General features: G+C 42.7%; 2 protein-coding genes across 5 annotated transcripts; both read left to right on the top strand.

Annotated features, from left to right (window-relative positions):
• The first annotated feature begins 331 nt into the window (after positions 1-331).
• On the top strand, positions 332-12377 carry LOC122778052 (protocadherin beta-16-like). Of its 4 annotated transcripts, none has more exons than XM_044039617.1 (2): positions 332-2827; positions 12245-12377. In XM_044039617.1, exons 1-2 carry the CDS (start codon positions 500-502, stop codon positions 12335-12337), a joined length of 2421 nt encoding a protein of 806 aa, XP_043895552.1. In that variant the 5' UTR covers positions 332-499; the 3' UTR covers positions 12338-12377. The 4 variants fall into 4 exon arrangements, with proteins under 4 accessions (XP_043895552.1, XP_043895553.1, XP_043895555.1 ...); XM_044039618.1 differs by lacking the exon at positions 12245-12377 and adding an exon at positions 9110-9740; XM_044039620.1 differs by lacking the exon at positions 12245-12377 and adding an exon at positions 9123-9740 and having other exon boundaries at positions 332-2840.
• LOC122778058 (protocadherin gamma-A2-like) lies at positions 3570-6215 on the top strand. Its single transcript, XM_044039626.1, has one exon. The coding sequence runs from the start codon at positions 3792-3794 to the stop codon at positions 6198-6200; it is 2409 nt and encodes an 802-aa protein (XP_043895561.1). The 5' UTR covers positions 3570-3791; the 3' UTR covers positions 6201-6215.
• Positions 12378-13375: the final 998 nt, after the last annotated feature.

The raw sequence follows: 13375 nt of genomic DNA, 5'->3' as shown, positions 1-13375 counted from the left end.
TTGATTTTCCAGCTGGAAATCTATTGATCTCCTGAATGATCGTCTAATGACTGTTTTTATTCTAGACCTCATTGAATCATCATATGTGGAAAGAGGTTTTTAAATAATGCATTGATACTACACATTTCATTTTGTGTGGTCTGGAAATTAGAAAAGGAGGCGCGACCTGGCCTATTAGTTTTGTAAAAACTGCATTTCGGGTTGTTTCTTCATATTGAACATGCTACTGCATTGTAGTTTCCTGCAGTGCAGGTGTTTGGACTCTCAGGGCCGCTGTTGACCAGCGTAGAGCCTTCTCCTTCATTTTGTGATATTAAGCAGAGAAAGAGACACATACAGCACACAGGCGTCGTCGAAGAAGCCCGGACATTTTGGCACTGTTATTCAGTTATTTCGAATACGAGAAACACGGATATATTTTCGTCTCCAACAATTCAGAAGTACGTGTTTGCTTCGGACTACAACAATCTTTTCATCTACAGGACTCGTCGATGATCACATGTGGAATAGAACAATGAGACGGCAAGTACTGTTGTTTGCCTTGATGCTTTTTCTCGGCTCCGTGTTTGGCCAGGTCACATATTCCATTCCCGAGGAAATGTCAAAAGGATCTCTCGTTGGTAACATCGCGCAAGATTTAGGGGTCGACTTAAAAAGGCTGAGGTCGGGTAAAGCTCGCATCTATACGGAGGACAACGCAGCCTACATTGAGCTGAATAAAGACAGAGGAGTTCTGCTTGTGAAAGAGAGGATCGACAGAGAGGCGCTATGCGGGCAGACTACACCTTGTGCTTTACATCTTCAGATAACATTGGAGGACCCGATTGAATTTTTCACCGTTACAGTCGAAATTAATGACATTAACGATAATGCACCCAGCTTCAAAAAGCAAGAGATGAAATTCAGGATTAGTGAGTCGGCTGTGATTGGAGCGAAATTTGTGCTTGAAAGAGCTATGGATCTTGACGTCGGTGTAAACGGGCTGCAGAGTTATGCGTTAAAACCTACAGATAACTTTCATTTGAAACTGCAAAATCAGCAAGATGGCAGCAAAAAGGTGGAAATGGTTTTGCAAAAACAACTAGACAGAGAGACGCAACAGCACCTCTCGTTAACGCTCACTGCCACTGATGGCGGTGATCCTCAGCTGTCGGGAACAATGCAGATACACATTTCAGTGCTAGACGTCAACGATAATGCCCCAGTATTTACACAGGAAGTATATAAGGTTGTTATAATGGAGACTGCTTCAAAGGGCACAGTTTTGGCGACCGTTAGTGCTCTAGATGCAGATGAAGGTTCCAATGGAAAAGTTACATATTCGATAACAAATACGTTGGATGATGTACCCGTTATGTTTAGAATTGACGAAGATAGTGGTGTGGTATCTTTAACTCAAATCCTGGATTATGAAAAGGCAAAGCACTATGAAATACACGTACAAGCTAGTGATGATGGAGGACTAACAGAATCATGTAAGATTATAGTTGACGTGACTGATACGAACGACAATCCTCCGTCTATTAACATAATGTCTAGAACAAATTCGATCTCAGAAAATTCGAACGTGGGAACTGTAGTGACTATATTTAATGTTCAAGATCCTGACTCTGGGGAAAATGGAAAAGTTGCATGTAATATCGACGAACACGTGCCCTTTCAGATGAAAACAACGTCGAAAAAATTCTTTAGTTTAGTAACCGACAGTGAATTAGACAGAGAGAGAGCCTCTGAGTATAATATAACAGTGACGTGCTCTGATGAGGGAGTGCCCTCCCTCTCCAGCAGCGTCACTCTCACCTTACAGATCTCTGATGTGAATGACAACGCGCCTGCCTTTGAGAGGAGCTCATATGAGGCCTACATTGTAGAAAACAACACACCAGGTCTCTCTATATTCACAGTGAAAGCCAGAGACGCTGACTGGAACCAGAATGCCCGTGTTTCTTACATACTGGAGGACTCCTCTGTTAACGGAGTGCCAGTCTCCTCATATGTGTCCGTTAGTGCTGATAGTGGAGTCATACATGCAGTGCGCTCTTTTGACTACGAGCAGATCAAAGATTTCCACTTCCGCGTCAAAGCTCAGGATGGAGGTTCTCCTCCACTCAGTAGTAATGTAACGGTGAAAATACTGATCCAGGATCAGAACGACAACCCCCCTCAGGTTCTGTACCCAGTACAGACTGGTGGCTCTGTGGTGGGTGAGATGGTGCCTCGTTCAGCAGATGTGGGCTATCTGGTCTCTAAAGTGGTGGCTGTTGATGTGGACTCTGGACAGAATGCCTGGCTCTCCTATAAACTCCAGAAAGCCACAGACAGGGCGCTGTTTGAAGTGGGCTTACAGAATGGAGAAATAAGAACCATCCGGCAAGTGACTGATAAAGATCCTGTCAATCAAAAACTGACTGTTATAGTGGAGGACAACGGACAGCCCTCTCGTTCAGCTACAGTCATTGTTAACGTGGCGGTGGCGGACAGCTTCTCTGAAGTGATGTCGGAGTTCACTGACTTTAAACAGGACAAGGAGTACAATGACAACCTGACGTTTTACTTAGTGTTGGCTCTGGCTGTAGTTTCCTTCCTCTTCATCACGTGTTTAGTGGTTATTATCTCAGTGAAAATCTACAGATGGAGACAGTCTCGCGTCCTGTATCACTCCAATCTCCCTGTGATTCCATATTATCCACCACGTTACTCGGACACTTTGGGTGGAACAGGGACTCTCCAACACGTGTACAATTACGAGGTGTGCAGGACGACTGACTCCAGAAAGAGTGACTGTAAGTTCGGCAGAGCTGGTAGTCAGAACGTGCTGATAATGGACCCCAGTTCTACAGGGACGATGCAGCGGAGTGAAAAGAGCATCCTGGATGAACCAGACTCCCCTCTAGAGGTTAGAAAAAACGAATTGTTCTTATCAGATTCACGTGTTTGTGTCTGCTCACTGCTCACAAATATCAGGACCATGGACAGAGGCAGTGCATGTTCCTTTTTCTTTCCTATCTCTCTCTCTCGCTCTCTCAAATCATCGATGCACTTCCGCTTGACGTTATATTCATTACATAATGCCTTAAGTAGTGAGTACGTTTCACGTGTACACTTTTAACAGACACATTATAATTCTATTCTTACCGAGCTCATGGTATTGTTGCACTGATTTGTTGATTTGAGTAGGATGCTAGACCAGGTTTAAAAGCCAGCGTTTTACATTGTTTTGGTTCAGCACCATGGACAGCAACATCTCCCCATTGTGCGTATTGCCTTTATCTTTTTTCGTATTAGCTTTGAATGAATAAAGTCAACTCATCTGTAATTTTAGTATCCAAGCAGGCTCTTAAAACACGTATTAAAAGTCATAATCTCAGTGTGTTAGAAGCATTACAATATTTAATCGACGGTCACATTTACTCTGGTTTTATTTTCGTTTGAACAGTGTTACTTTGCTCTGAACATATATTCTTTTGTAGTATGTGTAATTTGTTCTGTCAACTCAAAGTGTCGCTGTTGGCAAGCGAGTTGCGATGCATCTAGATGTTGTTTTTCTTCTTTTTTTTTCTGTCATGCCCTGCCCCTTCGAGTCGATTTGTTGGACACAATCAGAGAAAGGCAGACATGTACAGTCCGTGCTTACAAGCAGCACTGCGTGGAAATGTGATATTATGTAGCTTTCTTTTTTTGGATTTCGCACATCTTTCGTTTTTTACATTTGCTGATTAAGTGCGCATTGACTACAAGGGGAGATATTTTCATTTGTTGGATTAAGAAACGGACTGTTGTCGGACAGAACAATGAGACGGCAAGTACTGTTGTTTCTTTCGGCTCTATGCCTCGGCTACGTGATCGGGCAGGTCAGTTACTCGATTCCCGAAGAAATGGCCAAAGGATCAGTCGTCGGGAACATCGCTCATGATTTAGGATTGGATCTTAAAAGAATACGATCTGGTAAAGCTCGTGTCTACACGGGAGGCAGTGCAGAATACATCGGGCTGAATAAAGAAAGGGGAGTACTCCTTATCCAAGAGAGAATAGACAGAGAGGCTCTATGCGGAGAGATGACGCCTTGTGCTTTACATTTCCAGTTAATTCTGGAAAATCCAATGGAGTTGTTTCGTGTTACTGTGGAGATTACCGATATAAACGACAATGCTCCCAGTTTTACAAACGCAGAGAAGCGTTTTGAAATTAGTGAGTCCGCTGTTATAGGATCGAAATTTATGTTAGAGAAAGCAATTGATTCGGATATTGGGACGAATGGCTTACAGCAATACTCACTCACTCCGGTGGATAACTTTGTATTAAAACTAGAAAATCAGGCAGATGGAAATAAAAAGGCAGAGTTGGTGCTGCAGAAGCCACTAGATCGAGAAAAACAGAATTATATTTCACTGTTACTGACTGCTTTAGATGGAGGGGAGCCACAAATGTCGGGGACGATGCAGATATTCATTAGCGTACTAGATGTGAATGACAATGCACCGACATTCGCTAAACCGCTGTACAGAGCAAAAATACTGGAAAATTCTCCTAAAGGCACCAGTATAACGACTGTAAGTGCATCTGATAAAGACATTGGCTCAAACGGAGAAGTATCGTATCTGATAGCTCCTAGCAAACGTCTTTTAAATGAACTGTTTAAAATTGACTCGAAAAGTGGTGAAATCATTCTCATCGGAGAAATAGATTATGAGAAAGCAAACGCTTATCAGATCGATATTGAAGTTATTGACAGCGGGGGGCTCTCTGATTCCACTAAGGTCATAGTTGATGTCATTGATATAAATGACAATAATCCTCATATAAACATTGTTTCTAAATCTGAATCCATACTTGAGGACTCACCACCAAACACTGTTATTGCAATGCTAAGCATAAGCGATCCAGATTCAGAGAATAATGGGAAAGTAGAGTGCAACATTGACAGTAATATTCCCTTCAAAATACAGACAACATTAAGTGGGTTTTATACTTTAATTACAGAGATCGCTCTAGACAGAGAGCTCGCTGCTCGATACAACATAACAGTGACGTGCAATGATGAGGGCGTGCCCTCCCTCTCCAGCAGCGTCACTCTCACCTTACAGATCTCTGATGTGAATGACAACGCGCCTGTCTTTGAAAGGAGCTCATATGAGGCCTACATTGTAGAAAACAACACACCAGGTCTCTCTATATTCACAGTGAAAGCCAGAGACGCTGACTGGAACCAGAATGCACGTGTTTCTTACATACTGGAGGACTCCTCTGTTAATGGAGTGCCAGTCTCCTCATATGTGTCCGTTAGTGCTGATAGTGGAGTCATACATGCAGTGCGCTCTTTTGACTACGAGCAGATCAAAGATTTCCACGTCCACGTCAAAGCTCAGGATGGAGGTTCTCCTCCACTCAGTAGTAATGTGACTGTGAAAATACTGATCCAGGACCAGAACGATAACCCTCCTCAGGTTCTTTACCCAGTCCAGACTGGTGGCTCTGTGGTGGGTGAGATGGTGCCTCGTTCAGCAGATGTGGGCTATCTGGTCTCTAAAGTGGTGGCTGTTGATGTGGACTCTGGACAGAATGCCTGGCTCTCCTATAAACTCCAGAAAGCCACAGACAGGGCGCTGTTTGAAGTGGGCTTACAGAATGGAGAAATAAGAACTATCCGCCAAGTGACTGATAAAGATCCTGTCAATCAAAAACTGACTGTTATAGTGGAGGACAACGGACAGCCCTCTCGTTCAGCTACAGTCATTGTTAACGTGGCGGTGGCGGACAGCTTCTCTGAAGTGCTGTCGGAGTTCACTGACTTTAAACAGGACAAGGAGTACAATGACAACCTGACTTTTTACTTAGTGTTGGCTCTGGCTGTAGTTTCCTTCCTCTTCATCACGTGTTTAGTGGTTATTATCTCAGTGAAAATCTACAGATGGAGACAGTCTCGTGTCCTGTATCACTCCAATCTCCCTGTGATTCCATATTATCCACCACGTTACTCAGACACTTTGGGTGGAACAGGGACTCTCCAACACGTGTACAATTACGAGGTGTGCAGGACGACTGACTCCAGAAAGAGTGACTGTAAGTTCGGCAGAGCTGGTAGTCAGAACGTGCTAATAATGGACCCCAGTTCTACAGCGACGATGCAGCGGATACAGAGTGAAAAGAGCATCCTGGATGAACCAGACTCTCCACTAGAGGTTGGAATTCAGTGTTTATAAAAAATCTTTGTGTTTTTGGAATATTAATATAATTATTATGGTATGACTGTGGGCAAATAGATATAAGACTTTGTTTGTCTGAAATTATTTGTTTCACTCTTCATCATCTCAGTTCATCCTCATTGAATTCGCAACCAGTAATTCTTAGTGATTACACAATCATCACGGACGTTATCCTACCACTACAAGCACTAATAACAATAAAGATAATAATAACAATAAATATAATAGTAATTATACTAATAATAATAGTGATTATGATAATTATGATAATTAATCGAATGGTCTGTTTTTCTATAGCAACTTCATCATATCATCTCTGTCCCCTTTTTTGCTGTTTGGTGTATTGAACAGAAAGGGCCGCTATTGGCCAGAGTGTGGCAGTCTTTGACAGGGCTTGGAACTGTACCTCCCCCTTTGACTGTGTAACGTTCGACAATACAACAGACTCCAACCCTCTGCATATAGACAATTGTTAGTGGACATGAAAAGCGGAGATTTTTGCTTCTGATTTCTTGGAGTTATTTCGGACAATTTACGGATATTTGTATGGATCGCTGTGTTTTCATATGACTCAGGAATACTCGCAGAAAATTATGAGACGGCAAGTGCTATTGTTCATCCTGATTACGTGTGCTACCGTGGTGTTCGGGCAGGTCAGCTACTCGATTCCCGAAGAAATGGAGAAAGGCTCCTTAGTCTGCAATGTAGCTCAGGATTTAGGTGTAGATCTGAAAAGACTCAAATCGGGGAGAGCTCGTATTCATTCGGGAGACAGTGCAGAATATGTCGAGCTGAACAGAGACAGAGGTGTCCTCCTGATCAAAGAGAGGATAGACAGAGAGACTTTGTGTGGTGAGACGACGCCCTGCGCTTTACATTTACAAATGATAGTGGAAAATCCGATGGAACTGTTTCGCATAACGATAGAAATCACTGATATGAATGACAACGCACCCAGCTTTGCTTCAAGCGAGAAACGTTTTGAAATCAGCGAGTCTACTGTTATTGGCTCTAAATTTGTCCTGGAAAAAGCCATCGACGCTGATATTGGTGAAAATGGCCTGCAAAGCTATTCGCTTAAACCAACAAACAACTTCGCATTGAAACTAGAGAATCAAGCAGACGGGAGTAAAAAGGTCGAAATGGTTCTACAGAAGCCATTAGATCGAGAGCAGCAGGAGCAAATATCACTGTTATTAACTGCTCTAGATGGCGGACAGCCACGTATGTCAGGGACAATGCAGATCACAGTTAATGTCTTAGATGCAAACGACAACGCTCCGGTCTTCACCAAGTCACTATACAAAGCAACAATAACTGAAAATGCACCAAAGGGAACGAGTGTTCTTATTGTTAGTGCGTCTGACAAAGATGGAGGCTCCAATGGAGAAATATCATACGCAATATCAAACAGCAAGCGGCGTTTATCTGATCTGTTTCACATTGACAGAAATACTGGAAAGGTTATTTTGATCGGTGAAATCGATTATGAAAAAGCTAAACTCTTCCAAATTGACATCGAGGCTATAGATAATGGTGGACTGTCTGATTCCAGTAAAATATTGGTAGATATTATTGATGTTAATGACAACAGTCCTCAGATAAAAATACTATCCAAATCGGACACCATTTTAGAAGACTCTCTTGACAATACTGTTACTGCTATGCTAAGCGTAAATGACCCGGACTCTGACAGAAATGGAGAGGTGAAGTGTCATATTAATGATGACATTCCTTTTAAAATACAAAACACAATGAATGGGTTTTATAGTATAGTTACAGAGGTAGCTTTGGACAGAGAGGCCGCGTCCCAATATAATATAACAGTGACGTGCTCTGATGAGGGAGTGCCCTCCCTCTCCAGCAGCGTCACTCTCACCTTACACATCTCTGATGTGAATGACAACGCGCCTGTCTTTGAGAGGAGCTCATATGAGGCCTACATTGTAGAAAACAACACACCAGGTCTCTCTATATTCACAGTGAAAGCCAGAGACGCTGACTGGAACCAGAATGCCCGTGTTTCTTACATACTGGAGGACTCCTCTGTTAACGGAGTGCCAGTCTCCTCATATGTGTCCGTTAGTGCTGATAGTGGAGTCATACATGCAGTGCGCTCTTTTGACTACGAGCAGATCAAACATTTCCACTTCAGCGTCAAAGCTCAGGATGGAGGTTCTCCTCCACTCAGTAGTAATGTGACTGTGAAAATACTGATCCAGGACCAGAACGACAACCCCCCTCAGGTTCTGTACCCAGTCCAGACTGGTGGCTCTGTGGTGGGTGAGATGGTGCCTCGTTCAGCAGATGTGGGCTATCTGGTCTCTAAAGTGGTGGCTGTTGATGTGGACTCTGGACAGAATGCCTGGCTCTCCTATAAACTCCAGAAAGCGACAGACAGGGCGCTGTTTGAAGTGGGCTTACAGAATGGAGAAATAAGAACTATCCGCCAAGTGACTGATAAAGATGCTGTGAATCAAAAACTGACAGTCATAGTGGAGGACAACGGACAGCCCTCTCGTTCAGCTACAGTCATTGTTAACGTGGCGGTGGCGGACAGCTTCTCTGAAGTGATGTCGGAGTTCACTGACTTTAAACAGGACAAGGAGTACAATGACAACCTGACTTTTTACTTAGTGTTGGCTCTGGCTGTAGTTTCCTTCCTCTTCATCACGTGTTTAGTGGTTATTATCTCAGTGAAAATCTACAGATGGAGACAGTCTCGCGTCCTGTATCACTCCAATCTCCCTGTGATTCCATATTATCCACCGCGTTACTCAGACACTTTGGGTGGGACAGGGACTCTCCAACACGTGTACAATTACGAGGTGTGCAGGACGACTGACTCCAGAAAGAGTGACTGTAAGTTCGGCAGAGCTGGTAGTCAGAACGTGCTGATAATGGACCCCAGTTCTACAGCGACGATGCAGCGGATGCAGAGTGAAAAGAACATCTTGGATGAACCAGACTCTCCTCTAGAGGTTTGTTAATCGAAATTATTTTAAGTGTCCCTTGTTTACGATTTATCAGACTCTGCTCTGGAGGTTGAGAGTTAAGCTCTATAAGAGTTTTTGCGCAGTGTGAGACCCATAAGTTGTTGAAAGCAGTCAAGCCGGTATACATTCAGCACCAAGGACAGCGACAGTAAAACCACGTTTTTTTTCTTTGTTTTCCTTTTCCACTCTACCTTGAATGTGTTTCCCTGGTCTGTTGTAGCTTCTGGCATCCGTGTAAATTATTGCACACACGCACATACACACACATATATATATATGTACTGTATACACACATAAAATAACCAAGAATTAGGGTAATCAGACTTAAATTATAAATATTATATTCACATATTTTGCATATAGGCTATTTGTGGTAGTAATTTTTCTCTTATTCTAGCATACTAATTTGAATGATAATGCTGTTTCTTTTCCCATGCACCTTCGCAATTTGAACTCATTGGGCCGCTGTTGCCCAGCGTGTTGAAGTGGAGAGTTGCTTTTGTAACAGATCCTCCCCGGTCATCGTTCTGGCATAATGCTGAGGCACACGCTCAGATGGAGAATGTACATTTCGGCGATAAGTGCCATTTATAGTTCTCTTCAGTCGGATTGCTATTTTTCTTTGTTTGGTTTTCGTCTATTTTTCTCTTCACTTTTTTTTACAATTAGTGGGATCGTACTCGAAACGGAATAACACGCTCTATCTGCTGTGCAAAAGAAGCGTCAGAGCGAACAATGAAGCGGCAAGTACTGTTGTTTATCTCCATTTTCTGCCTGAGCCCTGTGAACGGACAGGTTACTTACTCGATTCCGGAGGAAATGATGAAAGGATCTCTGGTCTCTAACGTAGTACAAGATTTAGGTTTAGACCCCAGACGACTGAAGTCGGGTAAAGCTCGTATTTATACCGGAGACAGTGCTCAGTATATTGAGCTCAACAGAGAAAGGGGAGTCCTCCTTGTCAAAGAAAAGATTGACCGCGAGTCGCTGTGCAGACAGACAACGCCTTGTGCTTTGCATTTTCAAATTACTCTAGAAAACCCATTAGAGTTATTCCCAGTCACTGTAGAAATAACCGACATTAACGACAACGCCCCGGTATTCCAAAAGGAGGAAAGAAGATTTGAAATAAGCGAGTCTGCAGTCATCGGCTCCAAGTTCTTGCTAGAGAAAGCGTTTGATCCCGATATTGAAAAGAATGGACTTCAGACATACAGTCTAAAGCCGAGCGATCATTTTTTGCTTAAACTTCATTCTCAGTCAGATGGGAGCAAAAAGGTAGAGATGATTTTACAAAAACCCTTGGACCGAGAGGAGCAGGAACACATATCGTTAGTTTTGACCGCGGAGGATGGAGGAGAACCACAAATGACTGGAACAATGCAGATTCGTGTAACTGTGTTGGATATAAACGACAATGCCCCAGTTTTTAGTAAACCCGTTTACAAAGCAACCATTACTGAAAACTCCGTAAACGGAACCGTCGTCACTGTGGTCAGTGCTTCTGATGCAGACAAAGGCTCAAATGGAAAAGTGACCTACGTAATTGGGAATAGCATGGACACGGTTTCAAAATTATTTCACATTAATAGTCAGGGTGAGGTGATACTAGATGGTACAATAGACTACGAAAAAGAAAAACACTATCACGTCGATATAGAGGCCGTTGATCAAGGTGGACTCTCGGACTCCAGTAAGATAATTATTGACGTAATTGACGTGAATGATAATAGTCCTGTAGTAAATATGATATCCACATCAGGCTCAATACCGGAATCTTCAGCCCAAAATACAGTAGTAGCTTTAATGAGTGTAAATGACCCAGATTCTGAAAACAATGGGAAAGTCAATTGTGTGATAAATGAAAACCTGCCATTTGAAATTAAGTTTACCTCGAATAATTTCTATAGCATACTAACAAATAGTGAATTAGACAGAGAGAGAGCCTCTGAGTATACTATTACCGTGACGTGCTCTGATGAGGGAGTGCCCTCTCTCTCCAGCAGCGTCACTCTCACCTTACAGATCTCTGATGTGAATGACAACGCGCCTGTGTTTGAGAGGAGCTCATATGAGGCCTACATTGTAGAAAACAACACACCAGGTCTCTCTATATTCACAGTGAAAGCCAGAGACGCTGACTGGAACCAGAATGCCCGTGTTTCTTACATACTGGAGGACTCCTCTGTTAACGGAGTGCCAGTCTCCTCGTATGTGTCCGTTAGTGCTGATAGTGGAGTCATACATGCAGTGCGCTCTTTTGACTACGAGCAGATCAAAGACTTTCACTTCCGCGTAAAAGCTCAGGATGGAGGTTCTCCTCCACTCAGTAGTAATGTGACTGTGAAGATACTGATCCAGGACCAGAACGACAACCCCCCTCAGGTGCTGTACCCAGTCCAGACTGGTGGCTCTGTAATGGGTGAGATGGTGCCTCGTTCAGCAGATGTGGGCTATCTGGTCTCTAAAGTGGTGGCTGTTGATGTGGACTCTGGACAGAATGCCTGGCTCTCCTATAAACTCCAGAAAGCCACAGACAGGGCGCTGTTTGAAGTGGGCTTACAGAATGGAGAAATAAGAACTATCCGCCAAGTGACTGATAAAGATCCTGTCAATCAAAAACTGACTGTTATAGTGGAGGACAACGGACAGCCCTCTCGTTCAGCTACAGTCATTGTTAACGTGGCGGTGGCGGACAGCTTCTCTGAAGTGATGTCGGAGTTCACTGACTTTAAACAGGACAAGGAGTACAATGACAACCTGACTTTTTACTTAGTGTTGGCTCTGGCTGTAGTTTCCTTCCTCTTCATCACGTGTTTAGTGGTTATTATCTCAGTGAAAATCTACAGATGGAGACAGTCTCGCGTCCTGTATCACTCCAATCTCCCTGTTATTCCATATTATCCACCACGTTACTCGGACACTTTGGGGGGGACAGGGACTCTCCAACACGTGTACAATTACGAGGTGTGCAGGACGACTGACTCCAGAAAGAGTGACTGTAAGTTCGGCAGAGCTGGTAGTCAGAACGTGCTGATAATGGACCCCAGTTCTACAGGGACGATGCAGCGGATACAGAGTGAAAAGAACATCCTGGATGAGCCAGACTCTCCTCTAGAGGTTCGTCTCCTTGAATGACACAAAATGTTGCATTACACTTTTGATGGTACTTTTTATTTTTGGCAGGTATTTATATTTTGTGTTTAACAATTTTCAAGGATGTGTTGGGTTGTTAAAACATATCTGAAGTCGTATGCAGGTTTTCTCCGTCAAAGGCATGCTTGCGTTGCACATTTCAGAAAAAAAAAAACATCCTCTCTATCAGTGTGCTTTTTAATATTTTTTTACACGTGCTTATTGTTTCCATGTATCCCGTATGACTTATTAACAAATACTCAACCAGTCAACAAATACATTTTATCAAAATACCGGGTGGAGTGGATTGCTTCATGTTGTCTGCATTACGGATTGGTGATCATCGCTTAGTGACACGCAACTTGAGAGCTATTGCCTTACTGAGATTTGCTGTGCTTTTCACGTGATTATGTTTACATATTGTGGCTGAATAAAGTCACTGAGTTGTTGCTCTGATGATGTCTAAAGAAATGTGTTGTTTTTTTTTCTAAAGCACAAACTTAAACCGTTTTAAATGTTTATTGAGTCACTTTGAATTGCCGTCAATGTATGTGTTACATTGAAAATAATCGACATACACCTTTTTTAATTTCGTAGTGAATTCTGAGGACATAAATCAAATGATATTAGAATATGTGTACGTCCATATTGTGACAAATCGCTTCTTTGTTCACCTTTGTTGTGATTAAGTTTCATCAAACTTGTTTGTGTAATTGATTTTCCAGCTGGAAATCTATTGATCTCCTGAATGATCGTCTAATGACTGTTTTTATTCTAGACCTCATTGAATCATCATATGTGGAAAGAGGTTTTTAAATAATGCATTGATACTACACATTTCATTTTGTGTGGTCTTGAAATTAGAAAAGGAGGCGCGACCTGGCCTATTAGTTTTGTAAAAACTGCATTTCGGGTTGTTTCTTCATATTGAACATGCTACTGCATTGTAGTTTCCTGCAGTGCAGGTGTTTGGACTCTCAGGGCCGCTGTTGACCAGCGTAGAGCCTTCTCCTTCATTTTGTGATATTAAGCAGAGAAAGA

Source organism: Solea senegalensis, linkage group LG12, assembly GCF_019176455.1.
Source record: "Solea senegalensis isolate Sse05_10M linkage group LG12, IFAPA_SoseM_1, whole genome shotgun sequence".
Lineage (NCBI taxonomy): Eukaryota > Metazoa > Chordata > Actinopteri > Pleuronectiformes > Soleidae > Solea > Solea senegalensis.
The sequence above is the reverse complement of the archived record's forward strand: the minus strand, read 5'-3'. Positions and strand labels throughout refer to the sequence as shown.